At 49.9% G+C, this 24747-nt stretch overlaps 1 protein-coding gene across 1 annotated transcript in view; it reads right to left on the reverse strand.

Moving 5' to 3' along the window:
- Positions 1–24747, reverse strand: part of EXOC6B (exocyst complex component 6B) — a 345342-nt gene that overhangs the window by 60274 nt on the left and 260321 nt on the right. The window contains exons 21-22 of the mRNA XM_017836875.1: positions 18155–18323; positions 17587–17660 (exon numbers count right to left, since the gene is read on the reverse strand). Coding sequence (XP_017692364.1) covers positions 17587–17660; positions 18155–18323 — 243 coding nt within the window. The remainder of the gene's footprint in view (positions 1–17586; positions 17661–18154; positions 18324–24747) is intronic.

Consider the following 24747-nt stretch of genomic DNA (forward strand, 5'->3'; position numbering starts at 1 on the left):
CAGGAATTCCTTCCCAATATCCCACCCAAATCTCCCCTTTTCCAATTTGAAGCCGTTCCCCCTTGTCCTGTCCCTCCATGCCTTGTCCCCAGTCCCTCTCCAGCTCTCCAGGAGCCCCTTTAGGCCCTCCCAGGGGCTCTCAGCTCTCCCTGGAGCCTCCTCTCCTCCAGCTGAACCCCCCCAGCCATCTCACCATGAGGTGCCAGCTGAGCTGCCCTGACCCCACCACGGGGAGCAACAGCAGATGCCCAAACAAATCCCAGCCCTGCCCAGACTGCGCTGCCTCAGCTCTTCAATCTCCCCTTTTCCATCTACATCCTGATTTTCTAGGCTGTTTTTTTTTCTCTCCTGGCCTTGCCTCATGAACTGCTGAAGGGCTTGGACACCTCCAAGCCATGACAGATGGCTCCACACACGTTGCTGATGTGCTGGAATCCACCCCTGGATGCAGCTCGTTGCCCAAACCCAGCACGGAGCTGCACCAGAGTGGGTCACATTTCCATGGGTTTGTGCCTTTCCCCACTATTTATATCCTAAGTGTGATCAGATGAGAGCAGGAATAAAAAAAAAAAAATATTCTTTCCACAGTCCATTACATCACCTTTTCCTCTTGGAAAAGTTTGTAACTTCATATATATTTATGCAGCCCCACACAGGCTGTGCTCTCTCTTTACAAGAGCAGAACATTCCCATCATGTAAATTCGAGGATAATCTATAGGAAAAATATGCTACTGGAGAGAAATTTGGGCTGGAAGCTTCCTCTGCCTTCTATTAAGGGCCCTTTGGAGAAAGTTTCAAGTGGCTTAAAGGCAGAGGGATAATTAAATTCCCTAAATTATGGCTTTAAACTGACAGGGGGCAGGGCTAGATGGGATATTGGGAAGGAATTGTTGGCTGGGAGGGTGGGGAGGCCCTGTCCCAGGTTGGGCAGAGAAACTGTGGCTGCCCCTGGATCCCTGGAAGTGTCCAAGGCCAGGTTGGAGCAACCTGGGCTAGTGGAAGGGGGTGGAAGGAGATGATATTTAAGGTCCCTTTCAACCCAAACCGTGCCACGATTCTGCAAATCGAGGATATAAAACAGAAGCAGCATTTTTCCACCAACTGGGAAACGACCTGTGCACATTCCTTCCATCAACCTGCTCCCACGACCGGCCACGACAACGTGACCAAGAGCTTTTAGGGCAAGTTTGGACCCCAGTGACTTCAAACAGTAACTCCTACCCTCCATCAGGGCAGAGGAGAAAATAGTGTGAACTCGGCTTGACCTCCGAGAAATCCCTGAACCTTAAAAATATGAAAGACAAAACTGTTTCCACCGAGGAGCCGCTCCACAAAAACCGCCCTCCCGAAAAGCTGCCGGGCTCCTTTCAAACTAACCTCAAACACGAAGCAAAAAAAAAAAAAAAAAAAAAATTCCAGGCTGCTATTTTCCTCCCGGCATCCTGGAATGCACATCTCAAGGACAGAACTGGCTGTTCAAATGAGCTCCTGCTCCTGCAGAAGCGATTGTTTTCAAACACTTTTTTGAAAGGCGATTCTGCCCAGGGTCTGCATTCCAGGGAGGATTCCCTCCCCCCACAGCCACATTTTAAACATTAAGAGGAGGCAGAGCAAGAACAGACTTTGGAGACTTTTGTTCCGAGTTGCCACAAATGAAAATCTGATCACATATGATCTGATTTAATTTTTTTGTTGGGTTCCTGTTTTTTTTTGTCCTACACTCACAGCTTAATACTGCAGAGAATCGTTGAGGCTGGAATGGACATTTATGATCATGGAATGGACAATTATGATCATGGAATGGTTTAAGTTGGAAGGAACCTTGAAGACCATCTCATTCCATCCGCTGCCACAGGCAGGGACACCTTCCACTAGAACAGGTTGCTCCAATCTGGCCTTGGACACTTCCAGGGATCCAGGGGCAGCCACAGCTTCTCTGGGAAATTCATTCCAGGGCCTCCTCACCCTCACAGCCAACAATTCCTTCCCAATATCCCATCTAAATCTCTCCTGTTTTTCTTTAAAACAGTTCCCCCTTGTCTTGTCTGTGTACAAAGTCCCTCTCCCTGTTTTTTTTAAGCCCCTTCAAGCACTTAAAGGCTCCAACGAGCTCTCCCTGGAACCTTCTCTTCTCCAGCCCGAACAGCTCCCACATGGATCATCGAGTCCAGCAGGAGATTCCTCTGCCCTTGGATGTCCCAGAGGCCAACAACAGGTTTAGAAGGGAACAAATGAAGCCATCTGCAGAAAGCCTCAGCTCTCCTGCGTGGTTTTGAGCTCTGAGTCAGCGTGTGGGGACTATTCCTGGTGACGGGGGCACACCCGGCAAAGACTTTCTGCTCAGGTTCTCTTAATCTTGGAAACAAAAGATCCCAATCTACCATGGCTGTCATTCCTCATTACCACATCATTTCCCCATCAAGCCCTCATGTCAGCAACCAAATTAAGGTATTACACCCTGGAACATTTCGGGTGATTACAGCGGGGGAGTGTTTGCTCTTCCACTCGGGCAGATGCGGCCGCTGTGAACAGGAGGATGGGGAGATGCCAAGTGAGCCCTGGTGTGGGTCACACCTTCTCTGTCTGTCTGTCTGTCTGTCTGTCTGACACCACGCAACACAAAAGCCAGACTTGTTTTTTTTTTTTTTTATGATATTCAGCACATCAGGCTCCAGCCCGGGCTCAAAACACGCTTTAAAGAAAATTCAAAGGCACAAACGGAATCCACCCAGGGACAACCTGGATTTCCAGTGCCAGGAACTCCCAGCCCCACCCAGCCCTGCACCCACCACGGAGACAGAACCAGCTCAGAGAATCCCAGAATGGTTTGGCTGGAAGGGACTTTAAAGATCATCTCATCTCATCTCATCTCATCTCATCTCACCCCCTTGCCATGGGCTGGGACACCTTCCAGTGTCCCAAGTTGCTCCAAGCCCCCTCCAACCTGCAGTTTATTTATGAGAAACTACAAAATAAAACTGAAAATAAAAAAAAGGCACAGAAATTAAACAATCCACTGCTCACAAGAGATCTCATCCCAAAATACACAAAAACTCCCAACTAAGCACCAGAAACAAAAGCTCTGAAACCACCACGTCTGGTCAAGCCAAGCCCAAATTTAAACTCCCAACTAAGCACCAGAAACAAAAGCTCTGAAACCACCACGTCTGGTCAAGCCAAGCCCAAATTTAAACTCCCAACTAAGCACCAGAAACAAAAGCTCTGAAACCACCACGTCTGGTCAAGCCAAGCCCAAATTTAAACTCCCAACTAAGCACCAGAAACAAAAGCTCTGAAACCACCATGCCTGGTCGAACCAAGCCCAAATTTTGACCAATTAATCAGAAAAGACAAGAACCGAGTCACAGGGCTAAAAATGAGCCCATTGAGTGAGCTCAGGATTTGCCCAAGCAAGGTGAAGGCTCGGGGTGACTCACGGCACCCAACCGTCGCCATCCGAGATTACCCAGGGAACACAAGGTGGGTCGAGAAAGTTGGGCCAGTTACCACCAACTGTTACAGCATTTATGTATTTTCTTGTAAGTCAGAGCTGGTGCACAGCTCTTCAAACCCCAAATAAATTCTTACAGCTGTATTTTCAAACTCCAGTCCAAGCAACTCCAATGTCTGTCTCCCGGAAACCTTCCTCCGTGTGCCAGAGCTGTTTTCTCGACCAGGGTAGGAGGGAACAAACATCAGGATCTCCCCTTCATTCCTGCACCAGGCCTTTCCAAATTCATGCCACGTGCTGCTTTTCCCAGGGGACCTCCCCTCCGAGCTGCAGCATTTCTGGGACTCGTTTGGCTTCAAAGCAGGAAAATTCTTAAAGCGAGTGAAAAGTTCATCCCTGCCCTCAGCAAAGACTCGGAGTCACAACTGCTGTGGAGAAGGAAAAGCTCGAGTGTTTCTTCTCTCTGATGGGATCAATGAGGGACTTAGAGAATTACAGGATCACAGAGCGGTTTGAGTTGGAAGGGACCTTAAAGATCATCCAGTCCCACCCCCTGCCACAGGCAAGGACACCTTCCACCAGCCCAGGCTGCTCCAGCCTGGCCTTGGACACTTCCAGGGATCCAGGGACAGCCACAGCTGCTCTGGGAAACTCATCCCACTCCCTCATCACCCTTACAGGAAGGAATTCCTTCCCAATATCCCATCTAACCCTGCCCTCTGGCACTGGGAAGCCATTCCTTGTGTCCTGTCCCTCCATCCCTTGTCCCCAGTCCCTCTCCAGCTCTCCTGGAGCTTCTTTAGGCCCTGGAAGGTGCTGGAAGGTCTTCCCGGAGCCCTGTCTCCTCCAGGCATCAATCTAAAACCTGCTGCAGCTCCCTGAAGTCGACTTTAATGGCTTCACTCAAGCAACAACCTCTCTCTGCAATTATCCCGCCTATCCGGTCCCGCTAATGCGCTTGTTTACTCTCTCCGGCAAACTCCGGATCGAGTGTCGGTTCATCCCCGGGATTCTTTCCCCTCAGCCAAGCCCAGCAGACCATGGTGGTAATTTAAACGCTGAAAGCCTCCCTGGTATCGATCCCGAGACTCGAGGCCAACGAGCTGTTCCACGGAAATATCCCCCCCTTCCGAGGGAACCCCCTGGGAGGGGCTGGTGGAGAGGGGGGAATTTCAACGGATGAGGGAGAAGATTAATATGCATGAGCACATGAGCGGAATAAATGCTGCTCTTGGGGTGGGTTGTTGGGCTTGTTAGAAAGAGCCGGAGATTATCCGAGGGAACCACGTGGGAACACCCCAAGAGCTGCTGGTGGGTCTCTGCTTTTACCTGCCTGGCGTCTCCCGACGGCCCCCACGGCGCCCAGGAATGTGTTAAAGCATCCAGGAAAAACAGGGACCAAACGAGCAGCTTAGAGTTAAATACAACAAACACCGTCTGGAGTCCTCTGCCACCCTTCCCCCACCCGTCTTCCTCCACCTTTGGGGTTGATCTGTCTGCACACACGGGAAGATGGTGGGAACCACCCCGCTCAGCCCTGTGGGAACCATCCAAACATTCCTGCTTTTCGGTGCGGATGAGTCAGAGGTTCAAAACTATTAAAACCCGTGTTTTTGGACCAAGGGGAATCAGCCACCCTTCCTGTGTCCATCAGAAGGGCCTCCTGTAGACACGTGGGCTGAGAGGTGTTTGCATCTCGCCAGGAACGATCCCAAGGGAGTGGGAGGTGAAGACTCCACGGTTCTCCCACTGCTGAACCTCAGCCGAGCCAAGTCAGACACAAGCTGGGACTCATCAGAAGCCATGGAAATGCCACAACCATTTCCAGAGGAAAGCTCAGCTCAGCTGGAACCTCAACTGCCCATGGAGATCCTTTAATTTAACTCCTCTCAGTGGGGAAAGGGTTGAGCTGTAAAATGAAGTCACTCGACTTCACCTCAGGAGTTACTGCAAACAACGTGGCATGGAATCATGGAATCATTTAGGTTGGAAAAGACCTCTAAGATCATCCAGTCCAACCATCCCCCAGCACTGCCAAGGCCACCACTGACCCACGTCCCCAAGGGCCACATCCACAGGGATTTTAAATCCCTCCAAGGATGGGGACTCCAACACTACCCTGGGCAGCTGTGCCAGGGCTGGACAACCCTTTCCATGAGGAATTTTTCCCCAATATCCAACCTAAACTTCTCCTGGTGCAACCTGAGGCTGTTTCCTCTTGTCCTATGCTTGTTTTTTTGGGAAAAGAACCCGACCCCCCCCAGCTCCCCCTCCTGTCAGGGGGTTGCAGAGCCAGAAGGTCCCCCCTGAGCCTCCTTTTCTCCAGGCTGAGCTCCCCCAGCTCCCTCAGCTGCTCCTGCTGCTCCAGCCCCTTCCCCAGCTCCATTCCCTTCCTTGGACACGCTCCAGCCCCTCGCCTTCATCCCGTGATGCCCCTGAGCTGTGTCAGAGCACAACCAACACACCCTCCAGCACAGCAGAAACTCCTCAGGGGTCCACTTCCATCTCCACACACACACAGAGGTCCTGCTCCTCTCACCCCCTGCATTCCTGACAGCCCTGGAAGTTCAGGAAGTCCTCCTGATGCAGAAGGAACCTGCCCTCACTCTGTCCAGTCTCCAAACCTGTTCAGAGGTCCTGGTGCAACATCTGGGTGTGTTTGACCAGCTCCACCTCCAGCCAGATCCTCCAACAGGCCCCCCAGCAGAGAACTGCTGCCCCTCCGTGCTGGTGGCCAGACCACCTCAACCTTCATCAATTAAAGGTTGGACTCGATGAGCTCAGAGGTCTTTTCCAGCCTAAATGACTCTGTGATTCTCTAATTAAAGACCATCAGCCTAATTGCTCTCTTCCTCCCTATGGATACAGCACGTGGAACCCTCCTGGAATTCCACTGAGCTCATGTACCACTTTGGAAGTCACACACTTGTTTAGGTCATGGATAAAAATAGGTAATAATCAGGGTACTGATGCCAATATTGAGTCAAAATTGCACCTTGGATTTCTAATTCTTGTTGAACCTCTGATGCTTTAGTGAAGTTTGATCCATTTCCAGGGTTAAGTGTTGGTTTTACTGATGGGCAGGAACGTGAAGACAAGCTGAAAGCTGGAAACAAAACTGAGGATATTCCCAGAATGTGCTCCAATTTCTGCCTCGTTCTTCGTATTTCTGTCTTGTTTAACATTGGGCATGAAGGATCACAGAGCATGGAATCATTTAGGTTGGAAAAGCCCTCTAAGATCCTGAACACCAGCACTGCCCAAGGCCATAAGAAATCCATGGCCCCAAGTGCAACATCCACACGGATTTTAAATCCTTCCAGGAGTGGGGGCTCTACCACCGTCCTGGGAAGCCTGTTCCAACTCTTGACCACTCTTTCAGTGAAGGAATTTTCCCAATATCCAGCATAAACCTCCCTGCTGCAACTTGAGGCCGTTCCCTCTTGCCCTGTCCCTCGTTCCCCGGGAGCAGAGCCCGACCCCCACCCGGCTGATTCCTCCCAACCTCCAAAAGAATGGCCCTTTGGACACCACATTCCCAATTCCTGACTCCCTGAAGCTGCAGCTTCCCTGAAACCTCATCTCCCATTCCTTCCACTCGCAGCTGTGACCTCAAAGCCCCAGTTTGTGGTTCTGACAGATGCTGACACACATCTAATTAACCAACCATCAGTCACACGAAGCAGTTCAGGCCCTCAAGTGAAGGATCTGGTGCCATTTTAGGCACCTAAAAGCATCCACCAGCTGCTGCTCCAGCAAGGCATAAATCCCTTGAAAGCCTGTGTCCTATCTTCTGTGGACACCTGGGACACTTCTGGGCTTCTGTCACAGCACTAGACACCTACATTTACACACCTGAAGAACCACGGAACCATTTGGGTTGGAAAAACCCTCCAAGATCGAGTCCAACTGTTCTTCCAGCACTGCCAATTCCACCACTGACCCCTGTCCCCAAGTGCCACATCCATGTGGTTTTGAAATCCCTCCAGGGATGGGGACTCCACCCCTGCCCTGGGCAGGACAATCCTTTCCATGAAGGAATTTTCCCTGATATCCAACCTAATTAATACCTGTACCACTCCTGTTCTGGAGGAAAACTGCACTTAAACACTGAAGCATCAATTTAGAGGGAGTACAAAACTTTCCACTGTCATCAGATCAACCTGTGCCCCCCTGGTAGATCCAGCCCAGAAAATAACCCATTTATAGATATATAAAGATATATATATATATTTATTATACCCCAAACACAACAAAACCCGTGCTTAAAAACAAACCCATGTGCCCTGGAATCAGCAGAACCTACTGGAATACAAATTACCATTTTTATCATGGGATTTTGAGGGGGGGACAGACTAATTAACACAAAAACCATTCTGTGATCCTGTAAATCTAATAAAAAAGCTGAAATAAATCACAGTGGATGTTCCTTGCTTTACAGTGCCACCTTGCTGTCAACTCATCAATAAAAATGACAACTGTGAAGGACCAGGGCTTTCACGAGAGAGACGTGGAGAATGTTGACCTCAAGTGACCCAGGAATCCTGGACTGCAATAGAATATCAAACTCATCTTAATCTCAATTCTCAGCTTATTTGGAGCCATCTCCTCCCTGATGGATTCCTCCAAAGCTCCACCACCACTCCTGCAGCTTCTCTCCACGGCTACACTTGAAGCACGAAGAGGGCGAGTTCCCTCTCCAGTGTCTCCTGTCTGACACATCAGTCACCTGCCTTTCCTCACAGAGCTCATCTCGTTGATTAACCTCTTAATCCACGTGTCCAGCTCCACATAAACCCCGCTCAGTGTTTGTACTCTTGAAATCAAACAGGGGGAAAAAAAAATCAATGGGAGACTCCGGCAATGAAGCGCTCCTGGACCGCGTGTCCGGGATGCAATTAAACTGCTCATTCCTGAGGGATCAGGGGCACCAAGGTCTTGCAATCAAAGTCACCTTGATGGACACCAGTGCTCCTGTCCTGTGGGATGCCCCCAGATGTCCATCACACCACTGGGGTTATTCCTGAAAGTCGACTGGCAAAATACCAGGAGATAACGTTCCTCGCCCTGAAACGCTCCGGCTGCACTCGAGAGATCCCAAGGAGAAGAATTACACGGATGAATTGGGATTCTGTTTCCCCGAGGCTTCAAAGACAAGGCTGCTCCACAAAGCTGCCTTTGCCACCCACCAAGATCCAGCTGGGGCGTCCCAGGGAGCCCCGGCAGCTGAGCGGGGAGACGCTTCCCTTTCACAGCAGCAACGGGAGCTCTCAGGGGGAGAAAAAACCCCCATGTTGCATAGGGTGAAGGTAGGATGTCATGAAAGGCAACTCCATGAAAGCTTTCTTTATGGAATGCTCTTCCTCCCCAGCTCAGGAGCGACAGCTCCCGGGCACGCACCGATTGCCGGGGGCGGGTTTGGTTTCACGGCGATGTTGAGGTGAAGGGCAACCACCTCTGGCCCTCTCCATTTCCCATCAGTCCTGCCTCAATCAGCAAGTTAAAGGTGCCAGTGGGCCCTGTGACTCCTGTGGTGTCCGTTTTCCTGGTTGGATGAGCGGTTGCCTCGGCCTCCCGCAATCAGAGGGCACAGCGGGGAGGAGATTGGAGCTCCGGAGGCTCATCCCTGAACCTGCTCCAGGGGGGTGGACCATGGGCAGCCTGAGCTGAAGGTGCTCAGGAGGAGCCAAGGGGCCAAAGTCGGGTCTTAAAGGAATAAAATCCAATGGAATCATGTTCCTGTGCCAGCTCAAAATCCCCTTTGGCTGAGGTTCTTCACGGGTCCCGCCCGAGCGGCTGCACTGCTTGTTCCACCACAAAATTTGGGCAAACTGGTCTTGCGGAAGGTGGGTTGGAACAAGATGGTCTTTAAGGTCCCTTCCAACCCAAACCATTCCATGAATCCATGATTATGGTGAGAAAAGCATCTCCTACCTCACCATCTCTCGCTCCCAACATCAATCCCCGCTCTGCGCCCTGTTGATGAAGAACTCAGTGCCCAACCAGGAGGCAGAAATCTCTATTTCTCCCTTTCCAATTCCTCCATTTCCGCCCTTTATTTCTTTTGTCTAGGCCAGAAAAACCCCCCCAGTGAAAGAGGACTTGATTGTTTGTTTGCTTTCATTGTTCCCAGCCCGTAAAGTGTCGACAGGCTCCACAATTTCCACGGCCGTGCCCGAGCGACGGAAACCCAGGCAGAGCAGAGAAGTGCTAACAGAATATGTTTGCACTCCTCATTTTTTTTTTTTTCTTTTTGGTTTTGCTTGAAGGCTCTGGGGAGCATCCAGGCACTTTTAAATCCTCACCACACCAACACATCCTTCCTGGATGGAGAGTGATGGATTCCGAGGCTGAGTGGCCAAACGGACGCAGGGTCGCTGTGATTTTAATATAATTGAACTACAAAAGGCCGGGTTTAAAGGAGTATAAAGGCTGGTTTAAACCCAACAAGGCAGGAAAATCAGAGTTAAGGCTCTAAATTTCCTCTGAGCTCACTCCTTGTTGTGAGTTCTCTCTTCCCATCCCTTTTCTGCAGAGCTCAGCTTGGAATTCCAGCCCAAACCTTGAAGGATCCTTCCTTTGTGAGTCAGGCACTTAACACTGATTTAAAAATAAATAAACTACTTAATGTGCCCTTTCCCAATATTGTGGGGTTTTGGGGCACTGAAAAAAAAAGGAACCCTGAGTCTAACAAACAAGAAACACAGTGGTTTGGCCAAGCCCCTGGAATGTCCCTCCTGGTGTGCCGGGTCAGCCACAGCCTGAGGGATTCCTGCAAGGCTCCCTGGGCAATGCCTGCCCACCAATCCATGTCTGAGCACATGGATCCACAGAAAGATGCTTTGGGGAGGAGAAAAAAAGGCTTTATGTATCATCCACGATGGGTTCCCAATGAGGAACAACATTCCCAATGAGTATTCGGAGCAGAGTGAGCGGCTCCAGAGGTGTGGGATGCCTGGAAGAGCCTGGATATCAGCTGGAGTTCGGCCTGAACTGTAGGAGGTCCCAAGAGAGCTGGCAATCCATCTCTTTTTACTTCTCAGATGTGTCACAACTGCCCTGAGACAGCTTTTAATCGAGGTCCAAGTGGTTTTCCAGAGAAAAGGAAGCAGCTTGGTGTGATTTTATCAACAGGGTTAAACCACCAGGGTGCCACCACCAAGGCAGAAGGATCAGGTGACATCAAGAGTGTGAAATTAGGCCAAAGAAAGAACCCTCACTGAACATCTTTGGGGTTTTGTTTGAGAATTTTGCTTGTCTTGTTTCTGAAGTCATTCCTTTCCTATTCTCTTTCTATTTCTTCACCTCTTCCAAGTTTCCTAAGGAGCCATGGGGTGGGAGAGGGATGGATGGAGACACCTAAACAACTTGACTAAAGGGGGTTGGTCTCTTCTCCCAGGGAACAAGGGACAGGACAAGAAGGAATGGCCTCAAGTTGTGCCAGGGGAGGTTTAGGTTGGATATTGGGAAAATTCCTTCATGGAAAGGGTTGTCCAGCCCTGGCCCAGCTGCCCAGGGCAGTGGTGGAGTCTTATTAAATCTTATTAAATCTTATTAAATCTGTAACTTACTAAATCTCTAACTACACACAATTTCAAAGGTAATTTCATTCCAAATATAGATTTAGAAAAAAAAAATCCAAGCATTTCTTGAGAGGGAAAACTAATATCCAAGTCTTTTTTTGGGTGGCTTTTTTTGTCTTACAGGTAACCTTGGAGAGGAACCTCAGCACGATGCTGGGGCAGCCCAGACACCCCTGGGCTCCCCCAGAAATGAACCCCAAGCTGCACCTTTGCTTTGGTGTCCCCAGGCAATCTGGCACTTGGAAAAACCAGGATGATTTGGGTCTGTGGAAGTCAAGAGGTGGGACAGAGGATGAACGTTCATAACTTCTGGGATAACAATGATAATAATTTCTGGGAAGCTGCTGTGGTTACGGCCTCTGGATGCCTAGAAAATCCTCTATCACTCTCAGGGGGTGTCAGGAAACAAAATATCATTTAATTGGCAGTAATTAGTTCAGCTGGAAGTCAGACACCTGCCCTTTCTGGGCTCCATCATCTGCTCTGAGACTCTTCAGGTCTTCGTGTTTGCACAAGACCCAGCAAAAAAACGGGATGGCCCCTGGGCACCACCTTAATGAACACGATGAGTAACGTTGGATGCCTTATCCAGGAGATATCCATCAGTAGCAGGAGCTCGGAGAGGAGCCACAAAGGTAATGAACAGCCTGGAGATGAGATCTTAACAGCAAAGCCCTCTGTCTAAGGGCAGGGATCACACCAGCCCCAACCCAGCACTGCTGGGAAATCAGGAATTAGGGCTCACCTGCAACATGTGTCTTCACACCTCTCAGTGCTCAAGGCTGAATGAAGGATGCACAGAATTCAATGATTCCACTGGACTATTTCAATCTACTTGGAAGGGGTCGTGCTTGAGAGCCGGCCCAGGGCTTTGGATTGTGAGGTTGGAGAGGAAGATGTGGCAGAGACCACGGAGCAATGGCTAAATTAATTAAATTAAATGGTTACATGAATTAAGTAAATTAAATCAAGTGTCACTAAGCAAGGACAGGACACAGGGTGAACACAGGAGGGAAGGGATGCAGGTCAGAAGAGAGGAGAGAATGGAAGAGGCTGATGGTTGGACTTCCTGATCTCGGAGGTCTTTGCCAACCTTAATGATTCTCTGATGATTAAGGGAGATGTGAAATGGAAATGTTGCCTTCCCATGGTAAAATTCCCCTGGCAAAGAGCATTAAACACACCAAAGATGTTGAAACTGGAATGACCAGAGACCCAAAAGCACAGGAGTGCTTCTCAAAATCATGGAATCACGGAATGCTTTGGGTTGGAAGGGACCTTAAAGCTCAGCTGTTCCAAGGGACACCTTCCACTAGCCCAGGTTGTTCAGAGCTCCCTCCAACCTGGCCACAAACACTTCCAGGGATGGGGAAGCCACAGTTTCTCCAGGAAAACCTGGACAATGCCATGGGAGAACCGGCCGAGCTGAGGTCGAAGACTGGCAAGTGGGGCAGGGGGATGAGAGCCCAGAGAACAATCCGGAGATGAGAAACAGCCACAGAAATGAGCTGAAAAAACCCATGAGTCACCTTTTCATCTCTGCCCCGCTGCATCCAGTGACTAACAAACCCGGCTCATCTGTCTGCAGCTCCTCCTCCAACAGAGCCCTTGGGAGACACAAGCAAGTACATGCGGAGAGGAGACACCTCGCCGGGATAGTTCATTTAATTGATCAGCCCTTTAATGTGATTTCCAGCTTCTGTCGGATCTACCAGCAAAACAAGTCAGGAAAAAAATCAGCCAAACCAGTTTCCCCAGCAGCAGAGTCAGGGCTGGCTCGGAGGCTCACCCGGTGTCTTGTTTTCATGCTGCTCCTCACATCTCTCGTGTCTTTAAACCACATTTAACAGCAAAATGTATAAAAACAGGTTAAAAAAAAACCCAACCCAAAGCTTCCTGCCTGGTAGGAATGGTGGGAATGTTGTTCTGGATGGTCCCTTGGAGCACTTGGAGGGATCATCTCCATCTTCCAACCACCACAATGCCTCAGGTACCAGAGCACAGAGGTGTCGTGTCAAGGGGTCCAACTTTTTAGGGGCTTTCCCTTCACTATGCCCTGAGCTGGGTATGGAAGCCCTGGACCACATGGAAGCAGCAGGAGGAAGTGCTATACATCTCACAGAATCATGGAATATCCTGAGTTGGAAGGGACCCACAAGGATCATCCATCCAGCTCCTGGCCCGGCACAGACACCCCAACAATCCCACCCTGTCCCTGACAACATTGTCCAAACATTCCTTGAGTTCTGGAAGGTTTGGGGCCGTGACCATTCCCTGAGAAACCAGTCTGGGATTCCAGGAAAAAGATAGATGGGAATTGTGTTCCTGAGGGGAGCAACCTTTTATTAAGCATCTCTATCAGAGGTAATAAGAGAAAAATTAACGCATCAGAGAGAGACCTTTCATTCCCCAGCTGGGCTGGGATCCAACAGGAACCCACAACAACCACAACTGGCTTTCCAATATGAGAAAACACACACAAAATATCTGCTATGGGAAAAGCAGTAAACACAAAATTAGGGAATGGTTTGGGTTGGAAGGGACCTTCAAGACCATCCAGTTCCATCCCCCTGCCATGGGCAGGGACACCTTCCACTAGCCCAGCTTGCTCCAACCTGGCCTTGGACACTTCCAGGGATCCAGGGGTAGCCACAGCTTCTCTGCCCAACCTGTGCCAGGGCCTCCCCACCCTCCCAGCCAGGAATTCCTTCCCAATATCCCATCTAACCCCGATCTTGTCTGTCTTGACCTCACTGCTGGGCTTTGAAGAGCTGATGTTAAAATTTAAACCCATCAAGTTATAGCTATAAAATAAATGAAGAAAATGATGGAGAGGAGTGGAATCCCCCTGTCCTCATCCCTTGCACAGCCACGTCCCTCCAACCAGGTGGGTTCCCACCTGCCTTTCCCCAAATCTCCCTCGACGCTGAATTTTGCGCTTGCAGAGGAAATTCAACACAGGGGATTTATGATTCCCTGGACAGAGGGAGAGAGAGGCCTGGAGCAAGGAGCTCTAATCCATCCCCTACATTCCCTCATCGGAGCCCAGAGTGAAATTCTTGGAGTGCTGGACACAGATTCCCCTTGGAAGGAGACCACGAGCGTCGATCTGGCTGTGAGGGGAGATCAGCGTGGCTCTGGATTGCAGCAGCTCCACAGACAAACATCAAACCTTCCTCTTCCACTCCCTTGCTCACAACAAACCCATGGAAACGCAGAGCTAAAGCATTCCCAGCTGGCCAGAAGCTGGGGAGAAAACCGGGAACTGATTCCAAGAGCAGGCTCTGGGCTGATCCCAAAGCTCCTGGAGATCCTCAGAGGGATTTGGAAATCCAGTGGTTGAAAGCAAGAGGCGGAAGACTCAGTTATTTCACATTTTAACAAGGTTGTTTGTGGGATTAGATTCAGTGCAGATTTCTAAAACACAGCACTGAGGGGGAAAGAGCAAAGTTAAACTCGAGGGGGAAAACCATTGTTTCCTTGTAAAACCTTAAATATTCGAGTCTCACTCCTACAGAAGGATTTGAGATGAAACTTGGTTTATTTTAGCACTTCATTAGAGGTACTTGTGGATTTAGAATTGTCCCAGGATGGGAAAAAAAGTCCCTTTTTAAATTACTGTCTGCTCGGAAGAGTGATTTTGATCATCTGGGCTTGACTCTTTTCCTCTTCACCACATGGTGATGGATTTGCTCCCAATTTCCTTGAGCACAAGAGGAAAATCAGGCCTGAAATGTACTCAAGGAGGAGCTCTGATGCCCCCAGACAGCACCTTTTCAGTGTTTATTTCCCACTGCAGGGATCTGTATTCAAGACATAAACCAAGTCACCACATTTTCCTATCACTTCATATTTTACTGTACCAAGAATCAATTTTGGTCATTCCCCTAAACTTGATCATCCCACATTATTTTGAATTTTTTTCCTCTGATCTACAATTGCTGTGGAACAGCTACTACTGAACTATGTTGGGAAGGGAGGGGAAATCCCTTTAACCTCCCTATTTTGGTGCATTTTTGCCCAGTGAAAACAGCCAGAAGCACAAACAGTTCCAGGTGGTATCTTTTAAGTCAATATTGTGTTAACATTTCCCAGAATCACAGAGTGGTTTGGGTTGGAAGGGACCTTGAAGATCATCCAGTTCCAAACCCCTGCCATGGGCAGGGACACCTTCCACTAGCCCAGGTTGCTCCAACCTGGCCTTGGACACTTCCAGGGATCCAGGGGCAGCCACAGCTTCTCTGCCCAACCTGTGCCAGGGCCTCCCCACCCTCACATCTTCCCGAGATCTAATTTAAACCTGCCTTATTTCAGTTTAATTCGGTGGCTTAAAAGACAGAGAACACAATGTACAAACAGAACAAATTAAAACCAACTTGAAGAACAAAACAAAGACCTCTCCTTGTCGTGCTTTCATCCATCCACCTTCCCAGCTGTGCCCTGCTCCAAGCTGGAACTGCAGTCCAGCAAGAAGCACCACGGTGGTGGGAGCACTGGGGCTCTGATGGCCACAAAGGAGCCAACAGAGCTTCACATGGATGGAGTTGGGTGACCCACAGGCCACTGTCAGGACCAGGAGATCTTGGAACTATCTCACCTTTTCCATGCTATTGCTAAACTTGACAAGGCAGTGACAGGTGGAATCTTCTCTGCTTGGATCAATGAGGTGTTGTCCATTATCTGTACAACACTGGGCATCAACAAGCATCCCTGTGATCCAGAAGACCCTGCCTGTCTTCACCTGACAGTCCACAGGCAAAAGCATCTTGCCTTTCTCCTCACAATACCATAGAATGGTTTGGGTTGGAAGGGATCTTCAAGATCATCCAGTTCCAACCTCCTGCCATGGGCAGGGACACCCTCCACCAGACCAGGCTGCTCTGAGTGCATCCAACCTGGCCTTGAAATTCAGATATACTTCTAAATACAATAAAAAAAAGTTGGGATTCCCTTCCCAAACAAAGAGGAAAACCTCCATGTACAAAGGAGACCATCTGCCAGAGGAGCAGGCTCAGCCTTCTCCTCCCCCAAGGTGGATTCCCTTGGCTGAGCTCTGCACTTCTGAACCACACACACATTTATTTCCCTGCCTCAGCACGGCTGAACCTCTCTGAGCACTTTGAAGGCCTTTCACTCTTCAAACAGCCACCGCTTTTCCTCTTCAGAACCCCTGCATTCCCACCCTGGGGCTTGGAAGAGGCCCAAAGCCTCCACGTCTCCTCACACCCGGGAGGCCGTGGGCGCGTGGGGTCCCCCCGGTCAACGAAGTGCCAAGAAGCTAATGAAGATAAAAGTGTCAAGGCAGGGCAGTGGTAACACACACCTCTGCCACGGAGCTGCTTTGACCGCTCTGCAAACAACTTTGGCAGCTCCTGGCAGGCCCGAGACCGAAAAGAGGCACCTCCACGTTATTAAAACGTCTCGCTGCACTGCACAAGCACCACGGGATGACAAATTGCTGCCCGCGCATCAACTGGGTTTTCTGAGAAGTTCTCAAACCCTGACGGGTTAAAAAGCGGCTCCAAGCGTGAATCAGAGCCCCGGTGGTAGGAGATCATCGATACAAGGGATTATGCAGATTGAAGAAATACCCTCGGCACCCGAAAGTTTTCAGAATGCAAGCTACGTCAACCCTGAAAACAAGAGGCACTGCATCATGATGGCAGGAGGGACAAAGCCAGGGGGGTTTAACAGACAAAAAAAGATTGTTTTAATAGGAGAGAAGCATCAGTCATTGAGTCTTACTTCATTCAGACTTTCTATCCAACCCATCCATCTTCGGTGCCAAGAGATGACAGGACCACCTCACTTTTCCCCCCAGCCTAGTGTATCAATAATGCCCATTTCTACCCCAAACAAATGACTCCCCAGAATGGCCCTTTTCCCTAAACTGGCTTGCCAAGCCCCACAGATGCCTCACTACCTGCTATGGTCAACTTGGCTCTAACGGGGCCCCCTCCAGAGGTGGCCACCGATGGGTGGAGCCTTCCCCAGTCACCTTCCCCAAGAGCCACTTTGTCATTCATGGCCGGGGAAGAGGGGACCGGGGAGGGGGGGGTGGCCGAGCCAGAGAGGGCCACAACCTCCGAAGGGGCACGGACACAGGGGAATGCAAATCCCCCCTGCCCTCCCAAACGCCTCTGGGGGCATTATCTGGGAACAAAAGTCCCCGAGGCGGGCGGGCTCTGCATCACTGCTCTCTCTGTTCCACCACCTGCTCGGCGTCCACCCGCGGAGCCGCCGCGTTCCCTCCGCGCCGCGGCCGCAGAAGCCAACGGGAGCACAATGGGCCCCACCGGCCCAGGGTCAGGCCTGGCTTTCTTCCTCACCCTCATCCCACCAGCCCTTTTCACCTCCACCACCTCCAGGAGCCCCAGAGGGCTCAATAAGGAGGTGGCTTCAAGAGAGGAGAGGAGGAGGAGGGGGGAAATATAGGTCTCTGGCGTAAATCACTGACGCCGTTTCCCCTCCTCTCCCCTTCCCTTAAGACCTGATGGTCTTCAGTCACACATCTTAAAAGAAAAACAAAAAACAAAAACACAAAGACTTACTTGTCTCAAGTCGATGAAGGCCAACTGCAGCGTGTCCCCTTGGAACCCAGGCACTGGGCCGGATCTGGCAAACTCTGTGGGAAAGAAAAGAGGATAAAAAGCGCCTTTAACTAACCATGGACAGGGAGATTGGCAGACGGATGACAGGGAAGACAAGAGAGGCTGGGGGAGAGGAGGACTGCGCTTCTAAGGAGTCATGTCTCCCTCCCTTCAGCGTCTTTGTTCGCCCTTCAAAATTCGTGTCATCAAAACACCATTAATTCCACCGTCCTGACAGCAAGGAAACTGTACTAATTCGACCTGAAATTTATTCCCATGAGCCGCACTGGGCTCCAGAGTATTTGTTTTGTGAACGGACAAACAACTCGCCCAGAAGAAAGAGGGGGGACGGGGGGGTGGAAAAAGTTTTTCCTCTCGACACAATAAAATCTTCAGCTGTGAAAACTCCTTTTCAGTTCCGAAAGCTATTTATATTTTAGGGCGCTGAAGGAATTTTCTAATTTCACGCCTGTCACCAGGCCCCATGAGCATTCATCAAAAAAATATGCCCGGCAGCACCATTAATTACTGGGCAGCGGATCATTTGCATGATCTGGTGGCGGCGCGCTCTCGGGAAGAACCGTTGGGTGGCACGTTGATTCCTGGTGGATGAAGACATCTGACAACACAATAACATTGGCTTCCGAGGCGAAGAGAATATTCCCAAGGGCCACATTTATCTCCTTCCCCAGTGCAACCTGGCCAAAATTTCATACTCTGGTCATTCGTTTTTCCTTCTAATCCATCCTTTAAGCCAAACCTAAACCCACTTGAATGAAGCCGTGTCAGAGGACTTTAGTCCTTCCATGGCTCTTAGCGGCTTTTGCTCGGCGGTGCCCGCGGAGCCAACGGCCACACGTATCCGAGGGCGCCTTTTGACGACGCGCCCAAAGTTGGTTTTGCCCGACTTCACTTCGCTTTCACCCTCTCTGGTTACAGCTTTATCTCCTCTCTGCTCCTTTCAGCACCCAGGGGGCTTTGTTTGTGAAGCCACAACTCGACGTCGCCAAAGACTCGAGAGGGAGCGTCTGCCCTCGGCCCTGGAGATGCTGCACATGGAATGAAACGTTTTCTCGGGATGAAATTGAGTGACAAGGAAGAAGGGAGAGGAAAATATACACCAGCACATAGATTTTACACTTATATGGCCCATTATTGCCCAACTATCCTGCTTTTTACTCCACAGAGATCCTCAGAACAACTCCTAAAGCTCCACAAGGATGAGGGTTAAGGATGGCTCGACAACAAGGAAGGAGGATTTTGCCTTTTGTCTCCGTGGCTAATCAGAGGGACTAATGGACAAAGTCACTTCGTGCCAGATGGTCTTCTCCTTGAACGCTTCTCCTTCCAAAACCTATCAAGTAAATGCCACAGAAGAAGGAAAATAAATCATCACATTCCTATTTTGAAAGACTTCCTAGAGCAGCCCCATCCCAGGAGCAGCCCCATGGCTCTAACGAGAAGATTAATGAATTAGACACCAGGATTCAGCCCTTATTTCTGGGAAGCAAAGAAGGGTTATTCGTCAACTTTCTCTTGCTCCACCTTCCATTAAAACCTTGGGATGGAGAACATCCTTCAACACAGACACAGGTACCTCCAGGGGCACTGTGGCCACTTCTCAGACACCCACAGCTCTGCCTTTTAATAGTCTCAGATGCCAGAAGAGCTTTGAGATTGGAGCCATCGCTCATCTTCGCGGTGATCAGTCAAGTGAGAACTGCTGCAGGACAGCAGCAAACACGCCTGGAAAACCAGCACTTTTATCCCACCTTGCTAGTCGAGAGGAATAATGAAAATATACAAGGAGAAATTAGGGATGGGATCACTCCCATCTAGGTTTTGGATAGGAAAAGCACAAATCAGAGTCAGGAGGAACCATCCGTGGTTGTGCCTGCAGAGTTTTGCACGGGATAGGACTGGACAGAGATTATTGGGAAAGAATTGTCAGCTGGAAGAGTGGGGAGGTCCTGGCCCAGGTTGCCCAGAGAAACTGTGGCTGCCTCTGGATCCCTGGAAGTGTCCAAGGCCAGGTTGGAAGGGGCTTGGAGCAATCTGGGATAATGGAAGGTGTCCCTGCTCGTGGCACGGGGTTGGAATGAGATAAGCTTTCAGGTCCCTTCCAACCCAACCCATTCCATGATTCCATGAGATTGGAGCTGTTCAGCTTCCAGCCAGTTTCACTGCCCAGTCCTGCAATATTCAGGACACAGGGAGTTTACATTTACCCCTCAGAAAACTGGTTTAATTAATTCTAACTGTAAAGGGATTTTAATGTATGTTGGCTGTAAAACTTGCCTGCAGCTTACCCGAGCCAGCACACACACAAGGGAGGACTAACCCAAGCCTTCTGCCTCTGATCTGCAAGGGATAAATCATCCTCACACATTCCCTCTGCACCCCACTGTCTCATCTGGAAAAATTATCCCCAAAGCCACATCAATCCTAAACCAGCTCCACTTTGGAAAAGCACATACCTGAGTAGCTAAAAATATTTAGATGTGAGAAACAGTGTTGGAGCATCTTCCCAAGGGATGAAACTCCCCTGGGTGGCTCAGACATCCCTGGGTTGAGGTATCCAGTCCCAGTGTCCCACCATCCAAGGACAGGGTCACATCATGTTCCTGATTATATCTGGAGGAACACTGGGAAGCAAACCCTGAAAGGGCCGCGATGAAAGCGGGTTTTCTATTTTGGATGAAGGGCTTTGCAGCTGGTAGGAATCGACTGAGAGGCACACAGGGAGTTGTGAAATTTAAGATCCTCCCAAAAGCATGAACGTCAAACCCTCATGAAAAAGCGGCTGTGACTGGGGATGTTTCCACAACACCCGTGAATTTGTCACTGTTGTCGTCTGCTCATGAGCAACCCAAGAGAGATTCCAGTTCAAGATGTGGTTGCTTGTCAGCAGCTCACCTTTAGCTGTCTCTTGCCATCGTCCCTTCTCATTGTTCCCAGCTGTGGCTGCCCCATTCCTGGAAGTGTCCAAGGCCAGGCTGGATGGGGATTGGAGCAACCTGGGCTAGTGGAAGGTGTCCCCGCCCATGGCAGGGGGTTGGAATCTTTAAGGTCCCTTCCAATCCAAACCATTCTGTGATTCTGTGATTCTTCAGGAATCATATGGGAGGAAGGCTGGGAGAGCTGTGGAGTGACACTGCTCTTCCCCACAGCACATGATGATGGTCCAACATTGAACCAACACTTGTTTGAAGAGCAATTCTCACTAAAAGAAGAGTCTCTACTGAATTAATGATGTACTGGAACCTTCCAGTGGGAGGTGTCCCTGCCCATGGCAGGGGGTTGGAACTGGATGATCTTTAAGGCCCCTTCCAACCCAAACCATTCCATGATTCCACAACTGACATCCAACCAGCACAATGAGCTGATATGATTCGCGTTAGAGGAGAAATGAGAGGGAGAACATGGCCCAGACACTCCAAGAAAGCCGCTCCAGCCCTTGGCCGGGAGGAGCCCGGGCAGGAATGAACGCAACGCTTCACCCCACGGCCGTACTCCTGTGATCGTAGGTCACACTTTACATACCAATGCCACCAACTTAGTCTGAAGGAGGAATGAACGAAGTCTTAAAGGGGGAGGAAAGAAAAAAAAAAAAAAGAAGAAACAAAGAAGAGAACGGAGCTTTAGAGGAGAGACACAGCCAGTTCTTCTTGGTTTTAATCTCTTCAACCAGATTTCAGGATAATTTTCTCGGAACAACCAAAGCACAGTGTTGGCCTCAGTACTGTCGGATTTGTTTATTGTTCCGTCTTCACTACCAAGGCAAGTGGCAAACATAGCAAGCAACCCACAGTACAGCCCCTTGAGCAGAAAATCACAGGAGAATAGAGCAGATCAGTATGCGGCTGTTTGTACAAAGCATTTAGCCAGGCTAAAGGTTTGAGGGGTTTGTGTTCAGGCCAAAAAAGTAATGTCTTTGCAAGGGCTACAGGCTTGGGCCACCCAGGGCAGGTCACAGGGGGACTCTAACCTCTCTTCCAAAACATTTCACTGATGAAAGAATCAAGGCACAGGAACCGTTAAGCCCTTTACAATGGACAAAGAATAAAGAGTTCAAACGCCCACCAGAAAAGAGACATCCACTGTAAAGGAACGATGGCGGGCGGGGGGACCTCCTGTGTGCCCCCAAACGCGGCTCCGCGCGCGAGGACGGGGCCTGGCACGTCCCGGGGCTTCAAAGTGGCACAGCTGGCGGCTTCGTTCCTCAAAAACATCATTTCAGGGGAAGATTTACACAACACCATCAGAATTCCCGACGGCGGAGCCACGGGATCGAAGTTCCAGCAGCTCCTGTGGAAGGGAACCTAGACAATGTGCTGGTGGTCGGACAAGTTTTTGGGGAAAAACCATCTCGGAATTCCTCACGGAAGGATGTAGGTCTCAAAGTCATCTTCCTTAGATAAACTCTTGGAAGATTATCCTAGAAAAGCCAAGCGATGGGACGTCTTGTTCCTCATCCAGAGGGACAAAGTGACACCTTGAGGATACTGAAGCTGGAGAATAAATCTCTGTGTGGACTCTGGAGAAGTTTGTGAGGAAAAGAGGTGGGAGATGATGGGTAGGAATTGAGGCAAGAGGAACAGAGAGAAGGTCTCAATTTCCACACTGAGCTTCTACTTCACTCAGTTTCCACACTGAGCTTATCCTTCACTCACACCATTCCCACACAACCCCACTTTGAAGCTGTTCCCCATCACAGACTGAATTACCAAAGCTCATTCCCATCTGGGTAATTCCAGAGAGTTGTGGGAAGAGGGAGGAGTCACCCAAAATACCCTGAACTGGGTCAGATTAAAGAAAAACTTCTATCCCTCTCCATCATTTGTTTCCCTGCTGGAACAAAGCTGAGTCTGAAGAGTTGTCACTGCAGAGAAACGAGTGCTCCCAGGGGCTGTGAGGACCTGCTGGCAGGGCTGAGGAGCACCCACAGGGAGGAACTTCTCCGTGGTGGACCATGAGATGTTTCCAAGTAGAAGAAAAAGAAGCTCTTCAGGAAGGAACTGGGCCATGAAATCTGGCACACGATCCATAGGAGAGGCTTAAAATTCAAGTTATGGATCTCCACGGGTTCCCAAACCCATAACCTGAGATGCACAATGGATGTCTCTTAGTTCTTCATTAAAATACTAGAAAAAGTGGACTGTGAACATCTCACACCAGCTCAAGAGGTTGTGGACTCCCCATCCCTGGAATTGCCCAAGGCCAGGTTGGACAAGGCTTGGAGCAACCTGGGATAGTGGGAGGTGTCCCCATGGCAGGGGGTGGAATGAGATGGGCTTTAGGGTCCCTTCCAACCCAAACCATTCTGGGATTCTAATTTGGGTTGCAAAGGTTGATGAGCATCAATACTGTGTGTCCACGATGGGTGGGAAGGGAAGGTGGTGCAGAGCTGAGGAACTGGGAGCTCCTAAAATTCCTCCAACAAAATCAGGGGTGGACAGAGACAACCTCTCCTGACAGAGCTGCCAAGGACTGTGAGGATGGGGAAATAAATACCAGTTCATATCCTGGTAACAAAGTAGAACATGGGGAGGTGTTGGAGATGGACAGTATCCAAAATCAGAGAATTATGGAATGGTTTGGGTTGGAAGAGAGATCACCCGGTTCCAAATTCCTGCAATGAGCAGGGACACCTTCCACTAGCCCAGCTTGCTCCAACCTGGCCTTAGACACTTCCAGGGATCCAGGGGCAGCCACAGCTTCTCTGGGCAACCTGGGCCAGGGCCTCTCCAACCCTCATGGTAAAAAACATCTTCAAAATGTTGTAGCAGAGAGCAAAAGTTGGAGACAAAAGGACAGGAGAGGCTGAGGGGACACCACAGGAGTAGTAAAAGGTTTTCAAAGGAGATAAAAGAGAAGGAAAACAGGGAAATACTAAAGCTAAAAGGAAAGAAGGTGACAGATGAAAAGACAGACGAAGGGCCCACAATCAAGTGGTGGTTGGAGGGAGTGGAAGGAAGCAGGAGCTCTCAGGTCAGGGGCAAAGTCAAAATGCTGGAGAGAGATAATTCCTTTTTGATATCACACAAACTCCCAGGGTTTGCCCAAGTCAGGCTTGCAAAGACCTGTGCTACAGTAGGGAGCATTGTCCAAAGATTCCCATCAGCATCCTGACAGAAAGGGCACGTTTTTCTGAAGCTCACAGATGGGGAGTCAGGAGCTGTGAATATTTATAGGCACTAATTCACCAGGAATCACCCTCTTCCTACTCTGAGCGCTCTGCAACCTCTAAGAAAGGTCAGCTGAGGGAAATGAAGGTGGTATAAATTCAGGGAGAAACAAAGGAGGATAAATCCAAGCACGGGAAGGTGGCAGAGCCGTGGAGCAGAAGCTCCCAGTTCCGTGCCCGTGGTCACTTGGAGCACCATAAATCTCCCTTCCCATTTCCAAGAGCACAAACAGCAGCTCTGGGAAGATGGGAAGCCACGTCTGCTGTCAGCACAGATCACCCCACTCCACTTTAACAGCAGGAAAAGGCAGTTTTGTTTTCCAGTGAGGGCTGGGTTTTGACAGGTGGAGAGGTGGGAAGGAAGGAATGTGGGATGTGCTCCTCTCGTCCTCCCAGGGAACCAAGACCCACTGGGAAAACAGAGGGTCTGAGAGGTCCCAAGGATGAGCTGAACTGTGTCTTTGTACAGGCATCAAGATCTCTTGTCCATGATGGAAAGGTGTCCTCTAAAGCCACCCACGCAGGCAGCTCATCCAAACTGGGTTCATCTTGTATTTGGGACAGTCTGGAAAAACTAATCACAAAATCATGGAATGGTTTGGGTTGGAAGGGACCTTTAAGATCATCCAGTCCCACCCCCTCCCATGGGCAGGGACACCTTCCACTAGACCAGGTTGCTCCAAGTCCTGTCCAACTTGGCCTTGGACACTTCCAGGGATCCAGGGGCAACCACAGCTTCTCTGGGAAATTTATTCCAGTTCCTCACCACTCTCACAGGGAAGGATTTCTTTCCAATATCCCATCTAAACCTTCACTTTTCTAGTGGGAAGCCATTCCCTGTGTCCTGTCCCTCCATGCCTTGTCCCCAGTCCCTCTCCAGCTCTCCTGGAGCCCCTTCAGGCCCTGCCAGGGGCTCTCAGCTCTCCCTGGAGCCT

The sequence above is a fragment of the Lepidothrix coronata genome, unplaced genomic scaffold (genome assembly GCF_001604755.1).
Source record: "Lepidothrix coronata isolate B3197 unplaced genomic scaffold, Lepidothrix_coronata-1.0 Scaffold287, whole genome shotgun sequence".
NCBI classification, from domain to species: Eukaryota; Metazoa; Chordata; class Aves; order Passeriformes; family Pipridae; genus Lepidothrix; species Lepidothrix coronata.